The following is a 19134-nucleotide window of genomic DNA, read 5'->3' as shown; positions in this document are numbered from 1 at the left end:
TATTTTATTTTTTCACATAACTTTTGTGGCCTGTGAGAACAAATTATTGTGCTATGTTCAAATATACACTCGTTGAATGTAACACAATTATAGCAAAAACACTCGTATCATTATAATGTTGCTAAAACTTGTTTACACAAACAAACAATGTAAACAAATGTTTATTATGATTGCTTTATAATATATATACTTATGTACAATCACTGGACACTTTATTAGAAGTGCTGCAGCTTGTGGAATTCTTTGAAACATGGGTATAAGCACAATGGTGTCTTACACTCCTCACACATAAAACGAGTGTCTCTGCGTTTTTGTGGGCGTTTTGTGGTATGTCCACAGACAAAACACCTCTTCTAAGCATTTTTCTTGGCAGTAGTAGCAGGCAGTGGTATGGGGTAGTGATCACCAGGCCTCAGACGAGAGGACATGTGTTGATAATTTCGTGGGCGCTGGTCTATTGCAGGTGTTGTTTCTTGGTACTTGAATATTATTTGTCTGATGACTGACAAACAAAATTCACCATATTTGGGTTTCTTCTTGGTCTTCAACTTATACATATTATAAGCATTCAGCATGGAAATGTCAAGAAGATGGAAAAACAGTTTTATGTACCACTTATAACTCTTGCGAACACAGTCAGCAAACCCAATCTGCATGTCACATTTGTCCACTAAGCGCATATTGAGGTTGTAATTCATCACAGCTGCAGGTTTTACAATAGGTTCATTGGTCTCTCTATTCTGCTTGCCAGTCTCTACCATTTCGTGTCGGTGAACTGATGTCAGCAGTGTGACATCACGTTTGTCATGCCACTGAAATGCCATGATGTCATTGGCAGCAAACACCTGCACTTCACCTCTACGACTGCCAGCTTTGAACCTAGGCATATGTTTACGATTTCTACGCACTGTGCCACACACATCTGTCATGTTCACTCGCAAGAAATCACTGAGTATAGGGCTTGTGTACCAGTTGTCAGTATATAAAATATGCCCCTTACCAAGATATGGCTCCATCATTGTTCTAACCACATCACCAGAGATACCCAGTAACTTCCTGGTATCTTCCATTGTTTTACCGCCAGTGTACACAATTATATCCAAAACCAGACCAGTTTTGCAATCACACAGAACAAATAGCTTTATACCAAAGCGTTTCCTCCTGCTTGGTATATACTGCTTGAATGAGAGTCTTCCTTTCAACAAAATCAAAGACTCGTCAATAACAAGCTTCCTGAAGGGATAAAAATACATACAGCACTTTTGTTTCAGGTACATAAACACACGTCTGATCTTGTATAACCTGTCGCTTCTGTCAGGCCTGGTTTTGTCTGAAAAGTGTAACATACGTAACAGTAACACAAATCAATTCACTGGTATAATGTCACTGAAAGCAGAGGTTGAAATCAGACGGTCTGTCGCCCAGTATGTGTTGACACTATGCTTATACACATGTGGCATAAGCATTATTGTGGCAAAGAACAGATACATCTCTGCCACAGTTGTGTCCTTCCACTGGTGTAGGCGTGATCTTGGTGAAAGCATAGTGTTTGCCATGGTGTACTCATAGTATGTATTGCTTTCCCTGACAATAATGTCCATCAGGGGTTCATCGAAGAACAACTGAAAGCATTCCAGTTCAGTGGGATTGTTCCCAAGTGTACATGATGGCCGTATTTCACTTTGTCCTCCATCAAAGTCATGGGGATTGGGAACAAACTCGTCATCTTGATGCCAATCCCAGATGGGGTCAGCTGGTGCGTTCTGGATATTGTAATGTCGTTGTGGTTGTGCAGGTTGTGGTTGTGGTTGTGCAGGTTGTGGTTGTGGTTGTGAGAATGTGGGGTCGGCCGAGGCGGGTTGTAGTTGTGCAGAGTCAGCAGCGCGGGCACTAGCGTGGCCCACTGCTGGTGTCACATGACTCATGGCACCGTCACTATCACCACCACTGCCTGCTGCCTCACTCACATCATTTATACCCATCGTAACAATATCGTCATCTTCACTATCAGGACGTGGTGTAGGGCCATGGGATGTGCTCCGAGATGTACTCCTTCCTCTTGGAAGAGCATATGGCACACTACCAGACCGCATGCGACGTCGTATATACTGCCGCTTCACTGGGGAATATTCACCCTCACTGTCACAACTAGAAGTGCTTTCAATAACCTTCAAATCACTGCTCACATCTGAGTCTTGTACATGGGCAAATAGTTTCGTCTTTCGTCCTGGTACAGGTGAACATGAATGAGCCGGCCCAGCACCAGAGGTGGATGGTTGTGGGTCATCTGGGTTTTCATCACTAATTATGTTATCCTGGGTAATTTTCTCGGTCACACCCGCTTCAAAACCAGGGAATTCACTTTCACTGACACTATCATCACTGTTTGAGCTATCACTTGGGAACAAAAGACCTCCAATCCGCCGAGGAGTGAGGAACTTCTTACCGCGAGGCATGGTGAAAATGAACTACCAAGATGGCGTTCCCACAATGCACCGCTGAGTCCCAGATGTTTTTCACAGGGTGCACACCGACCACTGAGACCCATTCTCTCTCGTGTAGGCCTACCAGCCCTCTCCCGCTTGATTTGAAGCCGCTAGAATTTATGCGTATAGATACATCAAACACGGTATCTCCCATGACGTACATATACGACCGCGACAGTCAAAGGGTTAAAGTGCTCCAGGCAGTTATTATTACTGATTATTATTAATTATTATTGTTATTAATTATTATTATTAATTATTATTATTAATTATTATTATTATTATTAATTATTATTTTTTTATTATTAATTATTATTATTATTATTATTATTATTATTATTATTATTATTATTATTATTACCATCGACATACCTTGTTCACCGAGTTTAGCCATTTCTTGAGATGCTATGAGAGAGACAGAGAATAATATCCCATTCTCCAAGCACTATGTATTGCTTATGATTGAGGACTGCCTTATAAATGTACTAATAAAGCCTCTCCTCACTTACCGACATAACTCATTTACTGACAACTAGGAGTTACGACAGGCTCTAAAACGAGTCAGCATTGTATGCTGTACGAGAACTTGGGCCATGGAAACAGGCAGCGTGGCATTTTAGCATCAGGTATCTCAATCTCCGTCCCACAGCCACTCAATACACTAGCTTTCACAGTCTCCAAGACTACATATTTGTACAAATTTGTACTTTATTATGCACCCCATAGTACAAGGTAGAGTTAGAAGTGCAGGAGCACTTGGAAGAAGAAAAACAAGAGGAAAATGGAAGAAGCACATAAGATGTTCACAGTCAAGGGGTTAGCTGGTGTGTTTGTCTGTGTTTTTATAGTCTCTGTCTCTCATAGCATCTCAAGAAATGATTAAACTTAGTGAACAAGGTATGTCGATGGTAATAATAATAATAAAAAATTAATAATAAATAATAATAATAATCAGTAATAATAACTGCCTGGAGCACTTTAAATGTCAGCTACCAAGCCTATATGATTTTTTTTTTTTTTTTGCAACAAGTCGGCCATCTCCCAGAGCGAGTATTATTATTATTGTTATTATTGCCATCGGCATATCTTGTTCACTGAGTTTAATCATTTCTTGAGATGCTATGAGAGAGAGACAGAGAATATAAACACATAGACGAACACACCAGCTAGCCTCTTGACTGTGAACTTCTTATGTACTTCTTCCATTTTCCTCTTGTTTTTCTTCTTCCAAGTGCTCCTGCACTTCTAACTCTACCTTGTACTATGGGGTGCATAATAAAGTACAAATTTGTACAAATATGTAGTCTTGGAGACTGTGAAAGCTAGTGTATTGAGTGGCTGTGGGACGGAGATTGAGATGTGGAACCTCTACTTGTGAGTTTAATCCGTTCCATGACCTTGCTCACAACTGGATTTGCTCGTTTGCAGTCAATTTTCCTCATTTAAATTAATTGAAATGCAATTAATCCGTTCCAGTGGAATTCTGTACTTCAATAATTTCGCTAATATCAACTCTACGGCTTATTTATCTATCTCACTTCATTTAATATGACACAATAAACAATATAAACAACATAGAAACCTGATATATACTCTAAAATGAATAAAATATATCATTCATGTAGTGGTATGGACGGTGTCGGCGGTGGACGAGAGTTTGTCTGGAGACCGGGCAAAATACTTCATGAATAATTTTGCTAATATCATCTATACGGCTTATTTATCTATCACAGTTCATCTAATATGACATAACAAACAATATAAATAACATAGAAACATGATATATACTCTAGAATGAATAAAATAGAAACATGATATACAGTGGACCCCCGGTTAACGATATTTTTTCACTCCATAAGTATGTTGAGGTGCCAGTACTGACCGAATTTATTCCCATAAGGAATATTGTGAAGTAGATTAGTCCATTTCAGACCCCCAAACATACACGTACAAACGCACTTACATAAATACACTTACATAATTGGTCGCATTCGGAGGTAATCGTTATGCGGGGGTCCACTGTATACTCTAGAATGAATAAAATATGTCATTATGTAACAGGTGGAGGGGGCCACAACCGCTCCCTCTTTGTTGTGGTAAACACTGCCATCTAGTGACGGCCTTTTGAAGCCATCAGTTATATGTAGTACAGTTTTTTTTTTTTTCTTCTTTTTTTTATTCGCCGGTATTCTCCCTGCCCAGGTCTTTTCCAAGTATGTAGTGGTGACCCGGCCTTGGCTCCCTATCTGGGGAGTGTCTTGAGACCTAAGTCTCCCATGGGAGGAGGTACAAGTACCCCCTCATCTTTGGGACGAAGTGTCCCCAGGCCTATCCACAGTCCCCGCCCTCACGGGGCTTGTAGGGAGAAGCTAGGCCTCTGGTCTGCCATCTGCCCTTCCCCAAAGGGGCTCGTGGGGACATTATTATTTATATATGTGTTATTATTATACATATTATTATTATTATTGTATTATATTATTTAACTATTATTATTATACATATTATTATTATTATACATATTATTATACATATTATTATACATATTATTATAATTATTATTATTATTATTATTATTATTACAGTTGACCCCCGGTTAACGATATTTTTTCACTCCATAACTACAATATCAGATCTTTAAGCAAGCATTATGATGACCTCCTAGCATTACTAAATTCCTTGCATGCCAATATGTCCATCATTACACTAACTGAAACCTGGCTAAAGCCTGATACTACAGATGTCTATGCCATTCCTGGTTACACAGCCATACACAACTGTAGGCCAGACCAACAAGGGGGTGGCACTGCTATATACTACTCAGACCAACTAGAATGTATCACTAATACTTGCACAAGGGATGAACATAGGGAATATATAATAGCTAAATTCAAATCCAAATACCTACAAAAACCTCTCACAGTGATAAACATCTACAGAGTTCCACAATCAAACATTAGCCAATTTAGTCAAAACCTAGGAAGTATGATAACTGATGCACGCATGAACAAAGATCACTTACTACTCTCAGGTGACTTCAATATAAATCTCCTGCAAGACCAGGACCCACACGTTACTGAATTCACAAACACAATGAGTAACTGCATGTTGCTACCAACAGTAACAAAACATACAAGAGTTACAGAGACTAGTGTTTCCCTACTTGACCACATCTGGACCAACACCATATCCCCTTTAAAATCAGGCATAATTACAGATAATACCACAGACCACTACCCTACTTTCCTCATAACAACTCTTGGTAAAATACCCCAAGACACTACTAAAGTCACCTTCAGACTTCACAATGAGGCAGCCATTAATAACTTCACAACAGCAGTAACAAACATTGACTGGCACACTGAGCTAGAAATCTATACAGATATTGACGAATGTTTTAATAATTTTCTAAAAAAGACCCAATACCTTTATAACAAGCACTGCCCTAAAAAAACTAAACAGATGACAGCTAAGAGACTGAACAGTCCCTGGCTAACACCCAGCATTCTCAAATCCATAAATACAAAACACCGATATGAAAAACAGTACAGAATGGGTCACATAACCAGAGACCAAACAAAACGTTACTCGTCAATCCTAACCAGCCTGATAAGAAGGGCAAAAAAATTGTATTATGAGAACAGATTATCCAACTTAAGAGGTGATATAAAAAAGACCTGGAAGACCCTATCAGAAATTCTGGGAACAAAAAAGATATCACGACATAGCGAAATAAAATTAGCAAAATCAGATGAACCCCAACTCCCACCAACAGAAACAGCAAACAGACTCAGTGATTTCTTCTCCATTATAGGTCAAAACCTTGCCAATAAAATCCCAAGCTCAGATACCCCACCAAATGACTACCTCACTGGCAACTACCCGAACACACTGTTCCTAGCTCCGACTAACCCATACGAAGTCTCCCTTGTTATCAACGCACTGAAAAACAAGGCAGGAGATTTAAATACCTTACCACCCTTTATATACAAAAAAGCATCACGAGTACTATCACCAATCATTGCAACACTCTTTAACAAATCCATTGAATCCTCCACCTTCCCTACAGTTCTCAAAATAGCAAGGGTCACCCCAATCCATAAAGGAGGAGACCCAAACCGAGTTGAATAACTATAGGCCAATATCCAATTTACACCCTCTCTCAAAAATCTTCGAAAAATTAATTCATAAACGAATCTACTCCTACCTCATCTCCCAAAACATTCTCAACCCCTGCCAATTTGGATTCAGGCCTAATAAAAATACTAAAGATGCTATTATACACATGCTAGAACATATATACACTGCAATAGAGAAAAAAGAAGTCCCACTGGGGATCTTCATTGACTTACGTAAAGCTTTTGATACAGTTGACCATGACTTGCTCCACGTAAAATTGTCACACTATGGTATTAGAGGGCACTCCCTCAACTACCTCAAGTCTTACCTCAGCAACAGAAGCCAATATGTGTACGCAAATGGGGCAAGCTCTTCCGCACAACCAATTACAGTTGGTGTCCCACAGGGAAGTGTCCTTGGCCCTCTTCTCTTTCTCCTATACATAAATGACCTACCAAATGCTTCGCAATTACTCAAACCCACACTTTTTGCAGATGACACTACATACGTCTTCTCTCACCCGAGCCCAGTCACGCTTGCCAATACTGTAAACACCGAATTACAGAAAATATCTACCTGGATGAGGACTAACAAACTTACACTAAACATTGACAAAACCTACTTCATTCAGTTTGGAAACAGAGCTACAGATGTACCTCTTAACATAACAATAAACGGATCGCCTATCACAAAGCTAACAGAGGGAAAATTCCTAGGAATCCACCTCGATAATAGACTCAAATTTCATACACATATACAACAAATTTCTAAGAAAATTTCCAAGACTGTAGGCATACTATCGAAGATACGGTACTGTGTTCCACAGTCAGCCCTCCTGGCCCTTTATCACTCTCTTATTTACCCCTATCTCACCTATGGAATTTGTGCATGGGGCTCAACAACAATTAACCATCTCAGACCACTAATTACCCAACAAAAGGCTGCAGTTAGAATGATGATAAATTCTCACTACAGGCAACACACTCCACCAATATTCAAAACACTCAACCTACTCACCATACAAAACATCCATACTTATTATTGCACCTATTACATACATAGAACACTTAACTCTGATATTAACCCTCCCCTCAAACATCTCCTTGCCAACCTCAACAGAACACATGACCATAACACAAGGCACAGGTCACTCTTTGATGTTCCTCGTGTCCATCTCACGCTATGCAAAAACTCAATGCACATAAAAGGCCCTAAAATCTGGAATTCATTACCTGTAAATATAAAAGAAACACTACCTGTTTATAAATTCAAGTCTCTTCTCAAAGATCACTTACTCACTCAAAACCAAATAAATACTGAATAACTGAACCTTATAAATTGTATATCCTATGTTACTCACAATTATATCACACAAATGTTAAACCTAGGACCCAATCTAACTTTATTATTTTTTTAAATACACTACCTAACAGAATACTCCATTCGACTGAATGTACAGCAATGCAAGCAACCATATGACCTGTCTTTGTAATACTCATTTGTGCTTTATAGTTATCTGTTTACAATAATGTTTTATCACTGATTTCATCATTGCTTAGTTAATCTTAAGTTAATTTTAAGCCAGCCCGTAATGCTATGCATATAAGTGGCTTTGGCATGCTGCTCTTACCTGTATTTTTTGTACCTCTGTTTGTATGCTTAAATTACTAAATAAATAAATAAATAAATAAATAAATAAATGTTCAGGTGCCAGTACTGACCGAATTTATTCCCATAAGGAATATTGTGAAGTAGATTAGTCCATTTCAGACCCCCAAATATACACGTACAAACGCACTTACATAAATACACTTACATAATTGGTCGCATTCGGAGGTAATCGTTATGCGGGGGTCCACTGTATTATTATTATTATTATAATGTATAAATAATTTGTAATTTTTATTCAAACAAAAAATATAAGATTTACTGTTATTCCTTATTGCAATAATTGTATAAATAATGTCAACTCATTCACAACTGCATATTGGAATGGACAGTTTACTCTGAAACAGCCAAGCAATGGACCATTTCTCCTAGGTTGAGCTCTATTTCAAGGTACTTTTCATCGTGAAAGCAATCGAAATCATATCTATTTCTGTAATATATCTTCCATTCTATCAAATGAGACCAAAAAAAACGAGAATACAACCATAAAAACCATTCGAAATTACCGCTAAGGGGTGGCTGATTGCTGAGAAATGAAGTCCATTATTTATGCTTAGATTTCTTTCATTTTTGGTGTACATTAATAAGCATCTTTCCATCATACATTGCCCAAGTTTCAATAAGATAGTCCAACAAACAAATGAGATACATTTCCCGAGATGAAGAGCAAGAGCCCCTCACCAGTGTCAAGGAACCTGCTTTGAGGTCTGCTCGCTTGTGGAAATTTTGCTCGCATACGGAAGCAAAAAATTGACCCACCGACTGCTCGTATTTGGAAACACTTGCACGTGGACATACTCGCAAGTAGAGGGTCCACTGTACTTGATGCTAAAATGCCGCGCTGCCTGTTTCCATGGCCCAAGTTCTCGTACAGCATACAATGCCGACTCGTCTTAGAGGCCGGCGTAACTCCAAGTTGTCAGTAAACGAGTTATGTCAGTAAGTGAGGAGAGGCTTTATTAGTACATTTATAAGGCAGTCCTCTAATTATAAGCAATACATAGCGCTTGGAGAATGGGATATTATTAGACTCAGTCCAGTATAAAGGAGGGTAGCTCTAATTCCTTGAATGAAGAACTCGAGCATCAAGACAGTACCCCCTTCAAAGGGATAGGGAAAGATATTGTGAGAGTGGGATAGCTTGCTCAGTTCCAGTAACCATAATTTATCAAGTTAATAAAGCATGTTTTGTGTTTCAGTGTGGTCGCCAGCTGGGTGTCAGTCTACTGGACCTGGTGGGCAGTTGCTGCGGATGGTCTCGACTGCCACAGTCGCAGTATGGCAATTTGGCAGGTGTACGAACATGGCTGCACCATTTTCTTAGCTCCTCAGCTCTCTCTCCTCGCACACATATCACAGGCTCTCATACACCACGCACACCAGCATCACGCTCATCAAATAAGTTGACAGTAGAGAGGCTTAGTGGTGCTAGAAGTAGTGTTAGTGGGCCAAGACTAGGGCCTAACAGACAAGGTCCACCAAGTACACCTGCCTCTCCTAGACTTCCACGCAGTCATAGCCAGCGTGTGCGTCGCCATTCTTGGTGTCTTACTGTTGATGCCGAAAACCAAGAACCCCAGGAGAATTCCGAAGGAGCTACACGATCCCGACCTGCCAGTGCAAAGAAATCCATTGCCTCCAGTGGTCTGTCTCCACGAAGTAAGCCAAAGTCACCAAAATTAAAGACACAATCTCCTAAGAAGCCGGGAGTATCTCGATCCCTCACATTCACAGAACTTGGTGAAAGTAGTCATTTAAGTAGTGAAGCTAAACTTGCTAGCAGTAAGATAACATCTAACAAACACAGCTTAACAGCTAATGTAAGCCTTACTCCAAATTTAAATGTGAAGCTTTCAATATCTGATACACCTGAAAGTCCAACATTGGTAAAGAAAGTTGAGAAAATTAGAAGACAGAGGAGCAAAGGTTTGACTTCTGGTACAAAAAAGTTGAAAATTTGCCCCAGCTCAAGTTCAAACACTGAGGAATCATCACTTAAAAATAAAGACTCTTCGTATTACAGTCTTCCAGGTTTGGAAGTAAGCGAGCGCAAATGTAGCCCTTTGTCGCCTTCTCAGGAGGGATTTTATGCTGCAGGTCAGAGTCCTTTGTCACCCCGCTCTCCACTATCTTCTGTTTGTGAGCCCCAAGCTAGCCACAGTTCTCCAGGACTTGGAATTATAACTACTGCAGTTTCTTGTGACCTTTATGTTCAGCCCAAATCTCCTGCAATTGTTACTTCCTCTAAGAAGGTAACAAAGGTCTTATCCTCTCCAAGTAAGCGTTCCAGTAAACACACATTAAAGTCACTGTCAAAAAGTATGGATCGTTTGCCAGCTGTAGCAGGAGCTGCAGGAGAACGTCTCAAACTTCTACCCAAGAAAGTTAAAAAGAAAGTAGCAGCTCGTAGTGTGACAGATCTCTCGGGAACTATAACATCACAACCCATCAAACCTGCTTCTTCACAACCAACATTGGACTGGATCATAAGTGAGCCACCACAGGTTATATCTGCCGACATTGATCCAGTTCCTCCAAAAATGAAAAAACGAAAGAAAAACAGCCGTAAATCACTGTAAGTGATACCTATTTTTGTATGCAAATCTTTTGTTTTTTAATCTCATAACTTAACACCCATGAATTTTGGTTTAATATTTTGAGGTTGAAGATCTTTCTTGCAACTTTGCCATGAATTGTAAATGTTATGCTCATAAACATATGCATTTAATGCCAAGTTTTTGTTATCAATCAGTCATCAAATGACTGTGAATCTTAAAATGTAACTTTATTGCTGTTGTTTATCTATCAGTATGCACATTTATCTTAAGCCTTAGTGAGAGTTTGGTAAAAAATATGCAAATAAAAAATTTATTATTATTATTATTATTTTAGTATCATTATTTTCATAGTTATAGACTAGTTAATGGGGTTTAAAACCTATCGACTACACAAGGGTCATGAAGGCTGCATAGTAACCTTTTGACTACCAAACAAGCATACTTTAATCCCTAAAACAGAGATGAATGTAAACTCTCGACATGTTTATGCTTAGAGAAATACAACTCAGTGTATATATCCTGGCATTTCATAGTGATAATGTCTGCTTTATTTCCCAAGAATATGCAGTAGAATTACAATTGTAGGTTAACACTGAATATTTCTTAATAGGAAAAGCTCATAGTTATATATAGTATTTTGGTCAGTTTTAAGCTATGACCCTTGGAATACCCTCCAGGTAATACTAACAATATGAAAAAAATATCTTGGACATATTTTTTATGTACAGTAGCATTATGTGAACTGAAAAACTTATTGAAAAGAAATATGTTTTTTTTCCAGACACTTATAAATTTGCCAAACAAGTTTTTATAATGTTCTACTAGGTAAAAATAACTAGTGTATCTTATCTTACATTCTGTTAGTGCAGGGGTGGACAATTATTTTGGTTGGCAGGCAAGTGGCACACTTGGAAATATAAACATATAAGCAGTATAATGTGATCCTTTATTGACAACGTTTCACCCACACAGTGGGCTGTATCAAGTCTGTCTGTGACTTGATAAAGCCCACTGTGTGGGCAAAACGTTATCAGTAAAGGATCGCATTATAATGCTTCTGTGTTTATATTTCCATTGCATCTGCATTTTATACCATTTATTTCCAAGTGGTACACTTGGTAGGTCACTTCATGAGAGGAAGGTTGTACACTTGGCAGGCCACTTCATGAGAGGGAGGTGGTACACCTGGCAGGTCACTTCATGAGAGGGAGGTGGTACACCTGGCAGGTGACTTCATGAGAGGGTAGTGGTACACCTGGCAGGTGACTTCATGAGAGGAAGGTGATACATCTGGCAGGTCACTTCATGAGAGGGTAGTGGTACACTTAGCAGATCACTTCATTAGGTGGTGGTGGTACACCTGGCAGGTCACTTCATGAGAGGGAGGTGGTACACTTGGCAGGTCACTTCATGAGGTGGTGGTGGTACACTTGTCAGGTCACTTCATGAGAAAGTGGTGCTACACTTGGCAGGTGACTTCATGAGAAAGTGGTGGTACACCTGGCAGGTCACTTCATGAGAAAGTGGTTGTACACCTGGCAGGTCATACACACACAATATAGATGTAAGTACATACATAATATTAGCACAGTGTAAAGCCTTATATGTGTATTTGTATATGCAGAATACAAGGGCTGTTAATTAACATACATAAAGACTTTAAGTGAATAAACATATCACTCAGCTTTCTCTTATTGTTATTAAAATGCTGATGATAATAAAAATATAAATACCACTACTAGTAAAAATATACATTTATGATGCAACATAATTTGTGCTTTAAATACATCAACATAATAGAACAGGCTTGATCTTGCTAGTTAATATTCTTCCCTTGACATTGTCTTTATTCTTCCTTAACCCTTTGACTGTTTCGGTCGTATATATACGTCTTACGCACCACTGTTTCTGACGTATTTATACGCGTAAATTCTAGCGGCTTTAAATCAAGCGGGAGAAAGCTGGGAGGCCCACATGTGAGAGAATGGGTCTGTGTGGTCAGTGTGCACCACATTAAAAAAATCCTGCAGCACACAGTGTGTAATGAGAAAAAAAACCGACCGTTTTTTTGGATTAAAACACCGTCTTTGAGGTGTATTTTCGTATAGTATTTATCGTTGTATTCTCGTTTTCGTGGTCTCACATGATAAAATATTAAACATATTACAGAAATAGAGATGATTTTGATTACTTTCGCAATGAAAACGACCTTGAAATTGAGCTCAAAGTAGCGGAAATGTTCGATTTTTACCAGTGTTCAGGAGTAAGCAAATCACACCACATGTCCAACACATTTCAACTGGGGAGTCTAATATTCTTTCACTAGTGCATTGATATTATTTATACCATTTTTACAATAATGCAGTAGTCTGCATAACAAATTTTGTATTTTTTTGTATTAATAAAAAATCAAAATAGAAAGCAATAGTCATATAAAAGGGGCCTAGAGATGTGACTAATGAACAGAGGATATGTTATTTTAGTGCCAAGAATGTCAACATTGTTTATTCTGGACCCTATTTTGAAATTGGTGTCTTTTTTAATTTGCGTGAAATTGGCCAAATTGCCAATTTCTGACCACTTTATTGGGTAGTTCAAATCGGTAAATGGGCAGTTTCTTGTACTCAACAGATAGAAAAAATGGAGTTCTAAAGAAATAGCTATGAGTTTGGTCAACTGGAACAACAGAATTGGCCAAAAACAGGGATCAAAGTTGGTGAAATTGCCGATGCGTATATGTTGCCGAGACCGCTAACTTTGCGGGAGCGTAATTTCGTGAGTTTTCGACCAAATTTCATACTTTTGGTGTCATTACCATCAGGAAAAGGTTCTCTGTCATTTCATAAGAAAAAATAATTTATTTTTTTTTTTCCAAAAATTTATCGACATAGAATGACAGTTTCAGAAAGGGGCCTGCGACAGTCAAAGGGTTAATGAGGTGGTGGGAAGATAGTTTTGCTGTATTGGCTGCCCATCTCTCTCATAATAATGACTAAAGAATTTTTTTCCTTATTGGCACATAATGTTTATCACCTGACATGGCACACACTACATGTAAAAATTATGAAAATGAAAGCCACATTTCCTTATCTAATTGTACTAAACCTATAAGCATATAGGAAATCACCACATCTATACTACTACTACTATACTACAATTACTACTGCTACTATACTACAATTACAACTACTACTATACTACAATTACTGCTACTACTACTGTAGTACAATTACAACTACTACAACTATACAATTACTACTACTACTATACTACAATTACTACTACTACTACTATAAAATTACTACTACTACTATACTACAATTACTACTACTACTATACTACAATTACTACTACTACTATACTACAGTTACTACTACTATACTACAGTTACTACTACTACTATACAATTACAACTACTACTATACTACAATTACTACTACTACTACTATAAAATTACTACTACTACTATACTACAATTACTACTACTACTACTATACTACAATTACTACTACTACTATACTACAATTACTACTACTATACTACAATTACTACTACTACTATACTACAATTACAACTACTACTATACTACAATTACTACTACTATACTACAATTACAACTACTACTACTATACTACAATTACAACTACTACTACTATACTACAATTACAACTACTACTATACTACAATTACAACAACTACTATACTACAATTACAACTACTACTACTATACTACAATTACTACTACTATACTACAATTACAACTACTACTACTATGCTACAATTACTACTACTACTATACCACAATTACAACTACTACTACTATACTTCAACTACTACTACTATACTTCAACTACTACTACTATACTTCAACTACTACTACTATACTTCAACTACTACTACTATACTTCAACTACTACTACTATACTTCAACTACTACTACTATACTTCAACTACTACTACTACAATTACAACTACTACTATACTACAATTACAACTACTACTACTATACTACAATTACAACTACTACTATACTACAATTACTACTACTATACTACAATTACAACTACTACTATTATACTACAATTACAACTACTACTATACTACAATTACTACTGCTACTATACTACAATTACAACTACTACTATACTACAATTACTACTGCTACTATACTACAATTACAACTACTACTATACTACAATTACTGCTACTACTACTGTAGTACAATTACAACTACTACAACTATACAATTACTACTACTATACTACAATTACTACTACTACTACTATAAAATTACTACTACTACTATACTACAATTACTACTACTACTATACTACAATTACTACTACTACTATACTACAGTTACTACTACTATACTACAGTTACTACTACTACTATACAATTACAACTACTACTATACTACAATTACTACTACTATACTACAATTACAACTACTACTACTATACTACAATTACTACTACTATACTACAATTACAACTACTACTACTATACTACAATTACAACTACTACTACTATACTACAATTACAACTACTACTACTATACTACAATTACAACTACTACTATACTACAATTACAACAACTACTACTACTATGCTACAATTACTACTACTACTATACCACAATTACAACTACTACTATACCACAATTACAACTACTACTACTATACTACAGTTACTACTACTACTATACAATTACAACTACTACTACTATACTACAGTTACTACTACTATACTACAGTTACTACTACTACTACTACTATACTACAGTTACTACTACTACTATACTACAATTACTACTGTACTACAATTACAACTACTACTATACTACAATTACAACTACTACTACTATACTACAATTACAACTACTATACTACAATTACTACTACTATACTACAATTACAACTACTACTATTATACTACAATTACAACTACTACTATACTACAATTACAACTACTACTATACTACAATTACTACTACAATACTACAATTACAACTACTACTACTATACTACAATTACTACTACTACTATACTACAATTACTATTACTACTATACTACAATTACTACTACTACTATACTACAATTATAACTACTACTATACTACAATTACTACTACTACTACTATACTACAATTACAACTACTACTATACTACAATTACAACTACTACTACTATACTACAATTACAACTACTACTATACTACAATTACAACTACTACTACTATACAATTACAACTACTACTACTACTACTACACTACAATTACAACTACTACTACTACACTACAATTACAACTACTACTACTAGACTACAATTACAACTACTACTACTATACTACAATTACAACTACTACTACTACACTACAATTACAACTACTACTACTATACTTCAACTACTACTACTATACTTCAACTACTACTACTATACTTCAACTACTACTACTATACTTCAACTACTACTACTATACTTCAACTACTACTACTATACTTCAACTACTACTACTATACTACAATTACAACTACTACTACTATACAATTACAACTACTACTACTACTACTATACTACAATTACAACTACTACTATACTACAATTACAACTACTACTATACTACAGTTACAACTACTACTATACTACAATTACAACTACTACTATACTACAATTACAACTACTACTATACTACAATTACAACTACTACTATACTACAATTACAACTACTACTATACTACAATTACTACTACTACTATACTACAATTACTACTACTAGTACTATACTACAATTACTACTACTAGTACTATACTACAATTACTACTACTACTACTTTCCTACAATTACTACTACTACTATACTACAATTACTACTACTATACTACAATTACTACTACTACTATACTACAATTACTACTACTATACTACAATTACTACTACTACTATACTACAATTACTACTACTATACTACAATTACTACTACTACTATACTACAATTACAACTATTACTATATTACAAATGCTGCTACTACTACTATATTACAAATACCGCTACTTCTATATTACAAATACTACTACTGCTATACTACAATTACTACTACATATTACTATACTACTGCTACTACTGTAATACTACAATTACTATTGCTATACTACAATTATTACTACTGTACTACTACTACTAAATGATAAGTTACTACTACTACTACTATATGATAAGTTACTACTACTACTACTATATGATAAGTTACTACTACTACTACTATATGATAAGTTACTACTACTATATGATAATTTACTACTACTTCTACTATACACTAACAATTACTACCACGAGTACTACTACAATACTACAGTTACTACTACTATACTACAATTACTACTACTATACTATGATTAACTACTACTATACTACAATTATTGCTATAGTAGGGCCTCACTTATATGGCAGGTTAGGTTCCAGGCTACCACCATAAAGTGGAACACCTTTTTTTCCACTTATAAATGCATATAAATGCTAGATAACAGGTTTACGCTAACATATATTAAGTTAGCAATAGACTTAGGCATTAAAAAAAAAAAGTAAAATGCACACACAGTACACTTGTTACCTTAAAATATTAATATGAATGTGTGAGAGGTGAGTGGCAGTGTAAAAGTTTCTCCATGTCAGCAATAAGTCACCCTGTCTGACTTTTTTGGGTTATACAGGTTCTCTGCACATATGCTGCTATATGTAACTGTATTTGATGGCTATCTCAGCCATCGACATACCTTGTTAGTAAGTTTATTCAGGTATACACAAATACAGTTACATAGATTATCATACATAGCAGCATATGTGCAGAGAACCTAGGATAACCCAAAAAAGTCAGTTCACTAAGTTTAATCATTTCTAGCTTGGCACTTAAAGTAAGAGCCTTACGACTTCTTTTTATCACAACTAAGCTTAGACGCCATCATCAGTGAGAGCCAACTAGTTAATGAAATACTAAACAAGAGAGAATGAGATACACTGAGTTCAGACAATGTAAAAACACAAACTGAACGGATGGTGGGCGATCACTTAGTCAGGCGAAATAAACATGTATTAATACGTGTCCAGTTTTAGTTCATTCATGTACGTTTGTAAGAGTTTGTGAAACTTTACCTCGCAATATCTTTTTTTTATTATAATTACCTTACATTGTGTACAAGTTAGTACAGATGAAAAATAAACAGCAACACTCCCATTCTCATGCAACATACCATTTTTAAAGTGAATGATATTATTATTATTATAATTATTATTATAATCATAAAAAGGAAGTGCTAAACCCACAAGGGTTGTGAATAGCTATAGATAGAGTGAAGGCATATGAAAGGAATATTTTTCTACAGTTATCCCCCAGTAACTGGTGTTAGATTAGAGAAAACGTAATGCTTCAAACACTCAAAGCTGCTTGCTAAACACTTCTCATATTTATGTAAATTTTATACTGTGGGTGTATGTATCATGTTTGTGTGTTATGTAAAGTGCTTTATATATAATTTTGAAAAAATAGCATAGATGAATTAATGGAAATGTCTATATTAACATAATATATGACATTTAATGCGCCCAAGAGATTATTATTATAGTATTATTATTAGTATTATTATTAGTATTATTATTATTATTATTATGGCATCTTCAAGAGTAGAGAGAGAGTGTTTTTAATGTGTACCTGCATGCCAGCACAGTGTGTACCTGCATGCCAGCACAGTGTGTACCTGCATGCCAGCACAGTGTGTACCTGCATGCCAGCACAGTGTGTACCTGCATGCCAGCACAGTGTGTAAGTATATTTAGGTACAGGTACACATAAGTATAATTATCAAAGTTTCGAACGCATCGACTATTGAACACTTCGAGTTTCGACCACTTTTTTCACACCAATTTTGTCCCGAGTATCAAACGTGCCCCATGTTTCGAACCACATACCAGACCTGTCCACCTGCCTTGCACCTGTGCGCCTCCCTGCGCAGGTGTCATGAGTCGGTCTGGCTTTGTTTCTCAAGTGAATATTACATTATATACTAGGCATTTAAAGTGCCCTAGAGTGATAAAATGCATATACAATACACTCATTACTTACCTTAAAATATTTGTAGTCTTAATGGTCTTAATATAGGGTGTAAGGTGAATAGTAAGGCAGATAGGTATCAAAGTGTGGTAGGTCTGTAACCCTCATCTGGCCATCCCACCCTGCCCCAGAGCGATAAAATGCATATACAGTACACTCATTACTTACCTGAAAATATTTGTAGTCTTAATGGTCTTAATA

At 36.4% G+C, this 19134-nt stretch overlaps 1 protein-coding gene across 5 annotated transcripts in view; it reads left to right on the top strand.

Moving 5' to 3' along the window:
* LOC128687647 (cytosolic carboxypeptidase-like protein 5) overlaps positions 1–19134 on the top strand; it is a 133495-nt gene that overhangs the window by 66785 nt on the left and 47576 nt on the right. For 4 of the 5 annotated variants that reach the window (XM_070083917.1, XM_070083919.1, XM_070083920.1 and 1 more), the window contains one exon: positions 9470–10845. In XM_070083917.1, the coding sequence (XP_069940018.1) occupies positions 9470–10845 (1376 nt within the window). Of the gene's footprint in view, positions 1–9469; positions 11151–19134 lie in introns of those variants that run through there. The other variant, XM_053774952.2, reaches the window with a different exon arrangement.

The sequence above is a fragment of the Cherax quadricarinatus genome, chromosome 11 (assembly GCF_038502225.1).
Source record: "Cherax quadricarinatus isolate ZL_2023a chromosome 11, ASM3850222v1, whole genome shotgun sequence".
Lineage (NCBI taxonomy): Eukaryota > Metazoa > Arthropoda > Malacostraca > Decapoda > Parastacidae > Cherax > Cherax quadricarinatus.
Note: the sequence above shows the minus strand (reverse complement) of the source record. Positions and strands in the feature narration are given on the sequence as shown.